The following is a 15370-nucleotide window of genomic DNA, read 5'->3' as shown; positions in this document are numbered from 1 at the left end:
ATTTTTGGTACACAGTTGAGAAATGAGGGATAATACTCCAGGCGAAAGGGCTCACCATCAGATGAAATTATAAACTGTTGGTAATCATAACTTTTATAAGCAGCGCAGAACAGAATAGCTCTACCACTTAAGCTAGCCCACTAATTAGAAAAAGAGCACATCATATTGACTACATACGAGACCGGGGGGAAACTATTTACTTGAAGTAGGAGAAGTTGATTTAGTTGGGACAGCTCATTAATCAAGGGCCTCATTAACAGAGAATAGAATGCAGCCCAGGTCTAAAACATAAAGGAACTGGAAAAAATGTATCAGAGTTACAGTTACTGCACTGCAATGAAGATAGGGTCACCATATTTCAAACAGTGAAAATCCAGACAGAAAAGTTGTTGAGGTATGGCAACCCTACACGAAGATGGCATAAAACTGTACTTGGAAACATGTGTTTGTAGTTTCGGGGTCCTTCTGGGTTCACCGTTGGCCCTTTATGCACAGGCTGTGATCAGAAGTCCTCTGCTCAGCTGGAAGTGGCTTACCAGAATGTGGTGGCCAAGCTGTTAACCTCTGATCTTCAAAGTACTTCGGGTTGTAATCAACTAACATTTGCTCAGAACAGAGCAGTTGAAATTAATGATCATAACTTAGGTCCATTAATTTCAGTGGGTCTACTCTCATTAAAAGTTTGCTGAATACAACCCTATATGGTTCAGGACCAGGGCATCTGAAGGACAACTTTCTCCCATTTGAACCTGACCAGATATTAAGATAATCTACAGAGGATCTCCTCTCAGTTCCAAATTCCATGTTTTAAGGAAACAAGAGAGATGGGTCTGCAGTTAGTCCAAAACAGAAGAGAAAAAAGACCTAGCAATGAGCTCCAATTTAGAGCTACTTCAGGAAGGAATGATGAGAGAGGGGCTTTTCTAATAACAGAGGATACTGATTCCTAGAGTTGAATTTGTTGCAAGCAGATGCAACTGCAGGAGTTCAGTTAGCTGTTGTAATGAGAGGAAAATTTTAGAAAAATGAGATAGGGGAGAAGCACAGACAAGAGAAACTGCTGCTGGCCAAGACTCCATTTTGAAGTGAGTGCTCTTGCTTTTCCAGATGTGCAACTACTCCTTCCCTCTCCCTCAACACACACACCATGAACACAAACCATTTAAAAAGCAAGCACAAAGCAGCAGAGGAGAAGAAGCTAGAAGAGGCATCTGAATGCACCTTGAGCAACAGGTAAAAATCGAGGACTTGCCTTCCTCTTTTTTCTCTAGTCTTGAGTCAGGACTGTGCATGTGACATGATTCTGCAGGAGTGCAGAAAAAAAACACAGAATGTAGTATAGGGTGCAACACTTGAAGACTAAATTAATCCAATCTAATAGCATAAATAACTGAATCATATGGAATCATAGAATTGTGGAGTTGGAAAGGACCCTGAGCGTCATCTAGTCCAACCTCCTTCAATGGGCTTATGGATTATCCATAACTGCTAGTCACAGTATTAAACTGAACCGGAATACAGGATACTGAAGACAACAAAAAGCTATCACTTTCATTGCGAGGTTTTGCTAATGCAGGTGGTGGGCCAGTACTGGAAACAACGAATACAGATCAAAATGGGCCTTTGACCCAAGATTCTTCCTGTGCTCTTATGTCCTAACAACTATGGCCCAGTTCACGTGTAATCTTAAACTACAACACTAATTTGCCACACAGAGAAGGACACAAGGCAGGAATTACATGCTAAACCTAGCTTGTATGGGCTTGTAGTTCCTTTGGACAGAAACAAACCATGAGCCCTCATTAGCCTGAGCTTGAATGTAACAAGCCAGGCTCTGTTTCTTCCTGGCTTCTATTTCCCCCTGTATGGCATCGTCAGGAGTGGCGAAGAGCAAAATGCAAGTTAAACCAAATAAACAATGTCTTAACTGTATTCAAACTAGCTACACATGTGGGTAACCCCTGCTGAAATATCAGGAACCTGGATAAAGTTTCCAGCAGTTTTTGGGTGGGGCATTAGTGCTCTGCATAGCTGCTGCAATTTCCCTTAATTACCAACACAGAGTTGATTATACAGAACAGTCAAGATTGTAAAAATATGCAAATAAGAGGAAATAATGCACAGACCGAGTAGATCTGTAAAAGTTAGGTCACAAGGGACAGCTTTCCTTGGCACAGAATGTTAATATATGTAGCAAAGTACACACAGCCGTAGTTTTAGCCTCGTGCCCTTTCATTCAAATCTGAGGTCCGGAGAAGCCAAATATTTCACAAAAAAGGTGTAACTGATGCCCTCACAACAGACATGCCTCAGACACATAGTAACAATACACACAACATTCTTCTCAAAATGGATTGCTAGACGGGGGCTTCCCCAGCAGCTGCAGAGCTAAATAACTCTGCCCTGCTCACCCAGATTTGGATACAGTTTTAGCTACAGCAATGCAAGTTGCCAATTCAGGACTGGGCTGTCACATTATATAACCTACTGACTTAAATGTTCAAAAACTGGTACAAATGTTCAAAGACCTGTACTCGCATAAATTCCACAGTGAACAAATCTGCCTCTTATATAAAACCTAATGATTTATTCACCAGATTTAAGAGTGCCGGGAAGCACATACAAAAAAGCATTCACTGACTCCCTTGCCCATTACTCACCATTCTCATCAAGTAAATCCTCTTCATCATCCCCATCATTGTCCTCCTCCATTGCTTCATCCTCCTCTTCCTCCTCCTCCTCTTCCATATCCTCCTGCTCCAAGTCCGGGTCCACGTCCGGATCACTCCCTGAGATTGACTCGTCCGACATGATTCCCAATAGCACTCCTTGTGCATTACCTGCTCATGATCTGTGTTAAGGCAGCCCTACAAAAAGAGCAAGAAAAAACATGAGGAAATTAAAACCAAGGACAACAGATTGCATAGCATGATACAGCTTAACCCCAGTTTGTTGTAAGCTTTCCAGACTCTATGGTCGCTAACTGGACTTTTTGTGAGCAGTGATAGCCATTAACATCAGAGGAAGATTATATTAAAGGAGAATAAGGAGTACAATGGCTTCATCCAAACTGTATGATATAGGTTACAGCTGAGAATGTTAATGGTATAACCTGGAGAAATGACTTGCATTTACTTGGAGCCAATGGTGCCTAAGTTCTCTTTGCCTCAGAACTGCTGTTGGTGGTGTAACCAGCTGCTTGCTTTTCCATTTTTTTGCCCTGTATAATGGAATTTAGAGTACAAGCATGTTGCTATTCTAGAGCACTCATCCTTCTTTCTCCTCCTCCCCTGTGTATGCAGGTAGTCACCCCTTCCATTTTTTATTGGTAATTGTTCTTGAGCATAAAAAATGTAATATGCATACAGTGTAGAAGTCTGCGAGTTCACATTAACAAAGAAATACACTGTGCTCTCTGTGGATGTGAAAAATATCTCTTTTGTATCTTCTGTTTGTTTCCAATTTCTGTTACCCTTTGATTAGAAACACTGAAGAGGCCCCCCCACCCTTGCTTCTTCTTCTTCTTGATCTCTCATCGGCATTTCATATCACTGTATCCTCCTGGATCGGCTCTGGGGATGGGGACACTGTCTTACAGTGGTTCCTTTCCTAGCTTCGTGACTGGAACTGGGAGAGTAGTATTATTGGGGAGAGTGCCTTTTTGGGATGCCACAGGAAGCTATATTATGTCCGGTACTATTCAATATCTACATGAAGCCATTGGGAGCGGTCATTAGGAGTTTTGGGGCGAGGTGCCACCCATATGCTGATGATCCACAACTCTTATTTCTCCATAAAATACAAAAGTTAAAATACTAAAAGAGATTAAAATTACCTCAACTTTATTTTACTATATAAACATCAAAACAGCCCTCAAATTAGTGACCATTATGACTTTGTATATTTGGGGCAAAATAAGAAGCAGAAAACAGAAAGTTCACATATTCTGAATATATCAAAATCTGGAGTTCACAAACATGTCCTAGTTGCTTGTCACTTCTCTATCCACAAGATCTCCTATTCTAATCAGAGTAAGAAGAGAAATTGAGGCACAAAGAGTACGAAAAAGCAGGGAGAAAAACACAGGAGACGGAGAAGCCAGTTACAAAACAACTCTTAAAAAGCTGCACTGCTAAATTCTGATGTTTATGGTTCTCAAAAGCTGCTTATTTGTTTTTTTAAATTGGCCTTCCAAAAATCTGCCTTCCAAGTGGAAGAAGATGAGAGAGAGTGTCTATTTTTTGAACATAAATAACCAGGTTGAGTCCAGATCTTCAATTGTACATAAAGATGTCATCTCCTACAAAATCCACACAGCTGAATCAACCAACCCACCTGGATTTAAACATATTTTCAAAAAGTGCAAACAGCCCTCTTCAGTTTAGAGGTGACATACTATCTGGCTACAGCAAAACACATAATGCTTCCAAACCAGGTAGCAAGGACAAACCATCATTTATTAACAAACTCCTAATAAATGTCTCATGGTTTCAGCCTATTAAAGCACAATAGCTGAAAATAAGGATTTCAACAGACAAATGTAATGCTACTGCATGGTTTCAGATAAAATCTTTAATTGCAAACTAGATTAGACTTTCACACTGACAAGTTTCATACCAATAAGATGTAAGTAAAGACTTGTAAGGTTATCAGCTACAAGACCCTTGGCAAAAGAAATACATTTAAAAACTAACTAAATCCCACTGATTTTAAGGGAATGTACATTAGCTTACATTAATGCAATGCTCAATAGACTAGTTCACATTTAGCTTATTAATATGCTCTGACAACCAACTCCTCAACTACAAGGCTAAATAAAAAGTTAAGTAACCCTTAAGTAACTTCCTTTGAGGGTTTCGTCGGTTTCGTCATGTAATCAGCCCTTCACGTCTGCACCCTCATCCCAGTTCCTACTAGCTAGCCTATTTCAGTTGCATAAGCAGTGATTTTCTGGAGGGCTTCCAGCTTGCCTGGCAAACTTCAAATATACAACATTAACACTGCACCACAGGCAGGTAAGAATTACAGACATTAGCCTGCCCTCATTTCTCACACAAGATTGACCCAGTTCAGAACCATCTACCAAGGAGAATTACATAATATGTCCAGCTAACACCCACATCTCAGGTTTTATGGGTAGGCTATTCCATCCTACCCCTACCCCACACATTCAGCATTTAACTGCTGTAGGTAGTGCTCTTTTCAAATTGATGAACAATTACCTTCAAATGAATAGTCATAATCAGTCTAGACTTCCCAACTGTCTCTTACTAAAACCATCTTGTCATCTACCTAGTATAGCGGGACACACACAGCAAGCTGGCATTTTTCAGAAGGAAATGGAAGAGGGGGTTATATGCATTTATACAGACACCAAGAAATAAGTAGCATCCTCAGAATTTAATGACGAATATTGTGTGATGTAGAATAACTTCTAAAAATTATAAAGTTATGAGAAAAAGAACCAGGTACAAGGTGAAGAATTGGGTAAATAAATTCTACTTTCTTCCATAGGAAAAGGAGATAATATCTTATTTGTTATTTGTTGGGAGGCAAAGGTCTAGTATTTAAACATCAGTTTCATGTCTATGATGGCATCTTTCAGCATACTATTATGTATCATTCTGGGGTGGTTTTAGTTTATCAATTGAAAAATTGTAACTAAAGACGAGTACTATGAACAGAGCTTACTTCTGCATAAATATGGATGTGAATTTCTTTAGGTTTGGCCAGCCTCACTTTATAAACAGTCCTGCCTCCAACTAGCAACATACTGATTGGCACTTGAAGCATTTTGCTCTTCTATCTCATTACCAACACTAGGATGCAATCCAACGCCAAGTTAAGCACATTTAATTCTTAAATTAAATAGGCTTAGCTATGTCCAACTCTGCATAGAATCAGGTTGCACAGCCCCTTAAGATAACCAAACTGCTAATTTTACATCCATTAGAATTTAATAAATCTCAGTGCTTTCTTTGGAAACAACTTCGAGCAACAGAAAACAGTAGTACTAAGTATCCAAAGAAGAAAAGTAAACTAAATAGACAACAATGGCCTGCCACAGTGATGCTGAACAACACTAGTGACTTACAAGGAGCAGACAGGAAACTCATTTTATCAGCCAATGATGAAGAAAGGGGAATAACCATAAATACTGCACAAGGAAGTATTATAATACAAAATTGTTTTGAAAGAATAACTTAATAGCACTGGACTGCTATTGAACAAAAAATTCTTACCGCAAAGCAAAATATGCAAATAGATACAAAATGTGGGCAAAGTGGTAATGTTCTCGCACAATGAAGGATCTAGATTGGGGTAGTCAACCTTTTTATACCTACCACCCACTAATGCATCTTTCTTGATGGTCAAATTTCCTTAGCGCCCACCAGCACTCGATGGAAGGAGGATTCAGCTTGTGCCGTAGAACCCCCTACTGCCCACCTAGGATCCTGAAATGCCCACTAGTGGGCGGTAGGGACCAGGTTGACAATCCCTGATCTAGATGTTACAAAAGGTAGTCCACTGGCTTTGCATTTACAGACACATCCAGTACATAACACTGGAGGTAACAGTGCCATTCTGCACAGCATTAATTAGGTCTTTGTTGGAACATCAACTCTACATTGGTTGCTATATTAAGGATTAAATAATAGTAACAACTAGGGTTCTTTTAAATGTTTGTGGGATCTGTTGTGAACTGCCCTGAGATTTTCAGCTGAAGGGCAGTTTTAAATACTGTTATTATTTATTTATTTAAAAAATATCACCACCACCAAAAAAACAGAGAATATTGCACTAAAGTCTGTGGAGGATCTGGAAGGTAACAGAGAAGGATGAAGAACTGGTATGGTTATCTTGGGAGAAATGTTATGGGGTGGTGAACATGATAATAGTTTTTGTGTATTTAAATTCTACCAAAAAGCGAATAGGGAAGAGAGTAGGTAGGATAAGAAATAAAATATTTCCTAGGAATAAGACTCAATACCTTTTGTGTCCAGACAGAACAGTCTGGGTAACAAATAAAATGTTGTTTGACCAATAAAATTCCTAGTAACACAATCACCCCAATCACTTCTACATTTTGTAATGGGTGGACACACACATAATAATAATGATAATGATAATAATAATAATAATGATAATAATAATAATAATAATAATAATAATTTTATATCCTGCCCATCTGGCTGGGTTTCCCATACTCCCAATAAATAATTTTAGCCTTTATATATTATTTAGGTTATAATGCATTACAAGTGACAAGAGTCCTTGCTCAAACTTTGGCAGTAAGTAACATTTTAAAATGCTACCAGCCTTCATGCAAGTCAATAGAGCAAGACACTTCTGCATACAACTGATTGCAGATTTGGCCTGGGAGCAATTCACCATAAGTAGATTGCCTTTTGCTGCAAATCTGAGTATTCTCTCATTAAGAATCATTGCATGTGCTTCATTCAACTACGCCTAACATAGCAAGGGATAGGGTTAAATCCTATATGGTTAGCGTATATTTTCTTCAGAGGCTACTAAGATTGGTAGTCAAGCTGTATTTTACACTTACTGTACATCCATTTCCTCATCAAACATGTAATTTGAGTTACAATTGGTGTGCACAAGATTGCCGTCTAAAACCTTCACTAATCTCTTCTTCGTCATCTGCAACTTTCTAAAAATGAATTGCCTAATGATTCTCTTTTCTCTAAACATTTCAGAAGAAAAACTTGAAATCTCTCTTTTCATTAAGGCAAGAGCTTCAAGACCCCCAGACAGTGCTTTTCTACAAAGGGTTTATTAAATACCGGTACAGTGGTACCTCGGGTTAAGTACTTAATTCATTCCAGAGGTCCGTACTTAACCTGAAGCACCACTTTAGCTAATGGGGCCTCCTGCTGCTGCCGCGCCGCCGGAGCACGATTTCTTTTCTCATCCTGAAGCAAAGTTCTTAACCTGAAGCACTATTTCTGGGTTAGCGGAGTGTATAACCTGAAGCGTATGTAACCTGAAGCGTATGTAACCCAAGGTACCACTATATGTTCTTCTGTGCAGAAAGAAATATGGCTTAAGGTATTATTCTATAAATCAGTAGCTACTGGAATACTGAATTGAGACTAAGAAAGCGACTCTTAATCAGACCTCCCTTGATGAAACAATGCTCATTGGTGAAGGCATTGTTGTAAACATATCCTTACTGAAGAAATGAATTATTTTAAGATGGGGAAGGGTAACCTTTGTCTATCAAGGGCTGCGTTCCATTGGAAATAATCCACTGGAGGTCTCTGCATGCTGCTAGTGGGCAGGGCCGAACCAGGAAGTGGGTGGCACCACTTCCTTTCCCCTCTGTTGATCCCCTTTCTCCTTATTGCTCTCTTGCCCTCATATGGAAAGCTAAACCAAAAAGTAACAAGAAGGCAGGCTTAAGTAACTCTAGAGTAGTTTTGTACCTTAGGTACAACTTTAGTACATAGTATCTTTTTTTGTTTCTTCAAATCAGGTATTAATGGAAGCCTAAGGCAACTTTAAGGAGCATAATTGAAAGACACACTGCAAAACATTGTGTGGAGTAGATTAGTGTAATATTCATTAAAATACTCTTGATAAATGAAACAGAAGGTATAAAAGAATGTGAACTACCATATCAGGAAAGAAACAAAAAATGCTTTTTAGATGTACAAGTCCTGCCTGATGTGGAACTTAAACCTCCAGAGAAAACCTTATGCAGACAAATATTTAGTTCAGAACACACACTTTGGCTTTGCCCTACCGCTTCTGCCTTCCTGTCAACACATCTAACAACAATACTCTTTTATAGTAGCCTATGAAGCACAGAACATTTTGAATGGGCACATTCAGCAACAGGATTTAATCTGATTCTCATAAAATATACCAGCAGGCTAATAAACCTGTCAAGAGATGTATCTGGCATGCTTCCCTTATTTTAAAGACAAAATTAGCGTTTTAAAGGAACCAACATTCTATATTTTTAAGAAGGCTCTAAACCAGCAGTTTTGATCTGGGTCATACTCTGTATTATGCTCCTGAATCATGGTAAACTGTAATTCATCCAATAGTGCTATAAGAGCAGATGTAGTCCTCTCATCACAATCAGGAACTTTGCTGTCCAAATTATTCCCATCCCCCTCCATATCCAGCACAAACACATTGCCTTTGCCTTTAAAGCTATCTACTGCATTCCCTAACCTTATCTTCTTGTTTTCAGTATTTCCTGGTATATTCCAGCCTATGACTTTTGTTCCTTAAACTCTTAATACTCATAGCTGTCTCTTGTTCTCTTAAGAACTCTAACATCCTTCCTTGCTAGGTTCTACCCCTGAAACTAACTCAAAAGAGAATTGTCTGGTTTTGGAGTTGGGATGATCATTCCACAGCTCAAGTGCCACTACCAAAAAGGTCCTCCTCTTGGTAGCCACCTCACTTCATTTGGCCGGAGCACCCAGAGTAGGGCTTCTGGAGAGGATCCTAAGGTCCAAGTAGATCATGGGTTGGGGAACCTGAGGCTGAATGCCTGTCTGTCATGGATGCTTTAGTTGAGATTCCTGCATTACAGAGGGTTGGATTAGATGACCATCGGGCTCTTTCCAACTCTACTATTCTATGAAACTCTAATCCATTGTCTCTACTTGGCCCATGAGGTCATTTCCCCCCAAACCATGCCCACCTGCCATCATATGTGACTTCAAATGTGGGGCAGGTAGAGGCAGGGGTGGATCAGCTGTAAAACCAAGTTCCCCATAGGGAACTCAATCATGCAGTCAATCCCTGGAGAAGACACATTTTAAGTCACCATCCAATAGCTGATGAACAGTGACTTTAACCCTACTGGATTGGGTGTGCGCCCAAGTTCCTCTATTGCACAACTGATCCCTGAGGAAAACAGCTTTACCAACCATATGCTTGGTGCAAAGCTCCTGTAATGCAGTTCTCAAATGCCCAACAAAAAGCTGGCTGTAAGTCACTTGGGAAGCACTAATGTTAGGGGATTGATGTGTGGGTTGTTCACCTGTCAAAGTTGGCCCAAGGGGGCAGGACAGACAGTGATCTGGCTCACTAGGCCAAAAAGGTTTCCCACCTTGGCAGTAGATATAGGGCTAGGCATATTAAAGATACTGGAGTCCCAGTGCTCAACAAGGGGTTGCCAAAATCAGGTTACAATCATTTCCTTCATTGTTACAATGTGGTCAATTCTAAGCTAAACGGAGCATTATTTTTAAAACTTCTTTATTATTTTAGATTCTAAAGAAAATTTAAAAAATAGTTATATAAGATGGTACATAGCAAGGAGATAATTAACATGCCTACTTGTCCGGCAAGAGCAGTGTTAGTCTATGGAAGACAAATAGATGGGTAATTTATTCCACTGGTAAAGAGGAAAACTCCTTTCAGCAGCCTCCTGACTCAGAATGATACAGGGAACTGGAAACTGGATGAGGTTTACTTTGAGCTAGGAATCCAGGATTTTTACATATGACCTGTTTTCACTGCTATGGCCCAGAATTGAAGTACGAGAAGTAACAATAAAGGGAGTGACTCTGAGCAAGTGTAGGCTGCGTTTGTTGCACTGAGAGTCCCTAACAGCCTTTCAGGCATCTAGGTTTACAAAGAAGCAAGTCCATTTTTCCAGAGACAAAAGTGCTAGTTGACAGTAGTGTATAAATTCAAATTCTGATCAGACAAAGAAACTAAACACAAATTAGACACATAATTTCATCCAATTGCTTTATTTCTTTTACACTTTCAAAAAAAGGCAAGTGATGCTCTGTCAACAAGGAGCATGTGCCTATAAACATTACCGAAACATTTGCCAAAGTTAAATGGTTGATTGACTTAAGCTAGTAGTTTTTTCTTTAGCACAAGTTTAGAGGTTGTTAACTTTTCACTGGCCCTATTCTAAGTCTTTTAACAGAATCCTAATATTAATGACAATGTGTGACCATAAAGAAAAGTGTGAATTTCAGTGGGTGACATCACATGAGTGATGTTGCATGATGTGATTTTGAAGCCCACCAATATTTGACGCAGATTTGGGAGTGAACATGGGAGAGGGAGAATCAGTTCTAACAATGGTGTCCATTCTTCTAGCAAGTACACACTTGCATTGCACCCAGTATGTCACTCCTAGACCAAATCAACACATGAGCCTACAAGGTAAGGTAGACATGCAGAACACCTGCAGACTTCAGCATGTACACCATGAAGAATCCTCCTAACTCCCCCAAACTTGGTTCATCTCATTAGTCCACATGGAGAAAAATCAATTTTAGATAACCTGCCATATGCAAGTACTTGGAAAAGGAAACCTGAGGCTCGAGAGGTTTAGCATCATTTAGGGAGATCACAACATCTGGAAAAGTATTTCAAAATTCCTGGGAATCACCAATAAGTTTTAGGCCACAAACTTGAAGAGAGCTGGGGGGATAAAAATCCCTAAGGAACCAACACAAAATTTCAGACGCCCAGGAAACTAAGTTTCTTTCATTTCTGAGGTTATATTAAAGCAGTACTCATGCACATTTACTAGGGAGTAAAATACTTGCCTCCCAAAGGAAACGAAACCCAACTACAAAGAAGACAAAGATTGAGTTGGCCTAAAAGATCTCTGCCCACCTGTGCAGAGAAGTGCCATGCTAATTAAGAAAGAAAATATTTTTGGCTCAATATCTTTATTCCCATGCCTTATTGTAACTTAGCCTGTAATTAAGTCTAAGAATGTGCTCCTGAAACAACATCATATTGTTCCCTGTTTACCTCTGCTGTCACTTCCCTTCCTCTGTTGTTTCCCCTGTGTTGAATTTTAGTTTAGACACTCCTTGGGGCAAGGATCTGTCCTCTTCCACTTTGTAAAATGCCATACACACCAATGGTGCTATATAAACAACAGCAATCCTTCCACCTGTAGTGAAACGTCATTAAGCCAAAGAGTGGGAAGAAATAGAAAAGTAAGGCAAGTTCATATACTCTATGGGGTATGGAAATGTAGATATACACACTGACACAAAAGGTGGTAACAGTTCCAGAGAAGGCTCATATAAGATAAAATAACTGGTAATTCCACATTTTGCTTCCCTTTTGGTTCTCTTTCATAAATATCTCTCTCACACAGAAACAAACATATAAAAGCAGCATGCTGTTACTTTACTGGCCTCTGTTTTGATTAACTAGTTAGGGAATTAAGAGTCAAATCAATTGCTTCTGCAGCTCAAGAGCTTTGCAGAAAACAATACCTTAATCTTGTTTCTTCAAAATGTAATATATACACCAAGCTTATATTTGGGCATTCTCTTTACATTTCTAACTTTAGCTTTTCCACTTCTCAGTTCTACCTCTTGAACAACTCAATGTCATCTGGCCATTTTTCCTCATTTGTTTCCAGTACCTTCTCTGGCTTACCTACTTACTTATTTTCATGACTTCTAAGATAATCAAGATGTGATGTCCTAACATCCTGACGTACATCTCTTACAATTTCTTTAACTAATACTAAATCATTAAAGATGGAGATTCTACTCCTCCCATATAAGCCCATGCTTATCTGCCTCTGACAAAGACAATTACCACAAGCACTCATAGCACAAGCATCTAATAAAATTAATCCCATCTCTTTCATTCTCCAATCACATTCAGGCTATTGCCAGGTTCTCACACTTCATCAACACCATCATCTCAAAGATGTACCTTTCCATCTAATGCTAGAAAACAGAACCCTAATTAAACAAACAATCTAAACAACTCTGTCTTAAGTTCTATATAGAAAAGTTATTCAGTCAAATCATTACGACAGTAATTCCTCTCTACTTCTGTCTCTCTCCACAAATTATTCAGTTTTCTAATTATTACCCTTACCAAGAGTTGTCCCTTCACAGAAGCTTGTGTATCTCTTGTGCAGGTGAGACACACACACACAAAAAAAGTATTTCAACTGAGACAAAGATATGGATACACAAGACAATTGTGTTTTCCCCCCTTCCACACTACCAACCAAAAGCAGCTGTCTCTACAGAAATTCATCTTTTGTCAGACTCCTTTGCTACTTCCCCCCAAATACACTCACTTTTTAAAGGCCTGCCCCCTCCCTGCCCTTTCTATGTAGGTTGCGACCCCTAGAGGCAGAAAGCATGCTTCTGTACAACACCTACTGTACAGTACATGCTTAGAGGTAGTAACAGTTACAGCTTTAGGAAATTTTCTTTTCAAAGAGCAATGACACAAATGTGATAAGTAAGCAATATAGCACAAAATAAAATTAAAGCAAGTGAGAACTAGCCACATTTAGATCAAGTGGGAGTGAAAGAAGTCAGGAAATCTAAAACAGGGCAGAGATCAAAAGACAGACTGCCAGGTGCCATCCCACTTTGAAGTTTTCAAAGTTTTACCAGATTCCAACCTCTCTTTGCTAGTCACCACAACTGGTAAAAAAAGAAAAACGGAGGATCTGATTCAAAGTTAATGTTGTAGCTAAGTCCCTCTTTAAAAAAATAATGCATTTCTAATACCAATTTTCCACACTGTATAACATTATGCAAACGGTTTAGTACTTTCTTTTAAAATTCCAAGCTTTTCTGTAAGAGTTTGCCCATTTTTTTATTTTTTAACACACACCCCACACTCACAGTTAAGAACACTGCATTCCCGGAGTAATATGCATGATTTCCCGCTTTCTTTTTTTCTCCCGTTGTTACAACACCTAGCGCCACTTCCCTGAGCATCCCTGAAAACTCTCCATAGCTCGCTGCCTTCATCTCCAGAGAGCCGGAGAGCCCCACCTCATTGTTCGGGGAAAACACTCTTCACGTGTACTAACTCGGGTGCTTTTGTCCAGATGCACGCGCACACCCCTTTGGTGCTAATCTCGGTCCCCGGAACCCCCCTTCCCTCCCCCACCCCATGCCGGCCTCCCCGCCCCCGAGCCTCGGCTGAGCCAGAGCGATAGCCGCGCATTCCCGGGGCGCCGCCGCCTGGCCTGCTTCCCTTCCCCCTTCCCGAGCCTGGCTCTGCCGAGGAGAGCGGGGAGGGGCTTTGCCTCCCACCCCTGGGCCCATCCGTTCCCCCGGCGCCTCCATTTGTGTGCGCTCCCTCCCTCCCTCCATGCAGGCATCCCTGTCCGCGACTCCAGCCGGCGGCCGGCTCTCACCTCCTGGTGGGGCTGCGGGCCAGGCCGCGGAGGGAGCGGGGGCTGAGGCGCTCGGCGCGCTCTCGGTGGCGCGCCGGCCCCCGTTCACCCGCGTCGTTGTCGCCGCCTCCGCCTCCTTCTCCTCGCTCCTCTCTCCCTCCGCTTGGGGTCCGCAACAGTAAAGCGTCCCCTCAGCTGGAGCCACCCAGAGGATCCCCCGGGCAGCAACAGGCGCTCCCGCAGCAAAGGTTCCGTGAGGTGCAGAAAGGTTCCCACGTCCCTCGCAGCGGGAGGGCGGCAGGGGCCGAGCAGGAGGGAAGGCGAAATAAAACCGGGGAGGGGGGGAGCAACAGGAACGCGTCCGTTACCAATCCCCCAAAGGCGACGAGGGCACGTCGAAGAGCTGTCGCCGGCAGTGCTCGTGTTTGCAAGCCGGAGGCAGCCCTAGTAGGCCTGGAGAGAAGCACGAGATGTTTAGCGCCGTCTAAACCATCCTGTCGAAACCAAGACGTGAAACCTCACTCGGTTGTCCCAGAGCCAGTCTCGCTGACTTGACGGCAGCTTTTTTGGCCAGGAAAAGGACAGGTGGTGGAGCCATGTTAGCCCGTCAGAAGAAGAATCCAAAAAATCAACTGTGGGGTAGCCACTTTGGAAACGTGGGAAATAGAAAAGTTGGCTATGAATAGGTCAACAGAAATAAAACACACACTAGAGGCCAACCAACATGCCACAAAGTAGCGAGCAACGTTTTCAGGAAAAATCGGAAAGAAAGGAAATGTACTGTGGGGATGCAAGGAGTGTCAAGCAGTGAAAACAGATTTCAGGTCGCTCTGATGGCTATTGGGGCAAAGGATAATAGTTGTGTTACCTTTTAAAAACACACATTGGGAACCATGATATTTGGAGAACCTCTGCCTCTTTCCACATGAACCTGCCTGCCGACTGCATTTGTCTTCAGAGGCCTTGCCCCATCCTCTGCCACAAGGAGAGGTGCTCAACTGGGACATGGGACAGGGCCTTCTCAGTTGCAGCACCCCAACCGTGGAATTCTCACTCAAGTGAAAATAATTTGCCCATTCACTGATTTCCCCCCCCTGACCCATTTCTTTTATTCCACTGGGATTTTTGCTTCCTACCTGCTTGTGTATCTGTGGTTATCTTGTTTTAATGCTCTGTTTTTAAAAACACACCAAAAACAAAACAAAGAGAGGTAAAATATACCTCTGAGGTGTTGGTGTA

General features: G+C 41.2%; 1 protein-coding gene across 3 annotated transcripts in view; it reads right to left on the bottom strand.

Annotated features, from left to right (window-relative positions):
- Positions 1-14318, bottom strand: part of RAD54L2 (RAD54 like 2) — a 56450-nt gene extending 42132 nt beyond the window's left edge. The window contains exons 1-2 of one of the 3 annotated variants that reach the window (XM_053377473.1): positions 14153-14318; positions 2661-2867 (exon numbers count right to left, since the gene is read on the bottom strand). In XM_053377473.1, coding sequence (XP_053233448.1) covers positions 2661-2811 — 151 coding nt within the window. In that variant the 5' untranslated portion in view covers positions 2812-2867; positions 14153-14318. Of the gene's footprint in view, positions 1-2660; positions 2868-13784; positions 13803-14152 lie in introns of those variants that run through there. The other 2 variants (XM_053377475.1, XM_053377474.1) reach the window with 2 other exon arrangements.
- Between the last annotated feature and the right edge of the window lie 1052 nt (positions 14319-15370).

The sequence above is a fragment of the Podarcis raffonei genome, chromosome 2, assembly GCF_027172205.1.
Source record: "Podarcis raffonei isolate rPodRaf1 chromosome 2, rPodRaf1.pri, whole genome shotgun sequence".
NCBI classification, from domain to species: domain Eukaryota; kingdom Metazoa; phylum Chordata; class Lepidosauria; order Squamata; family Lacertidae; genus Podarcis; species Podarcis raffonei.
Note: the sequence above shows the minus strand (reverse complement) of the source record. Positions and strands in the feature narration are given on the sequence as shown.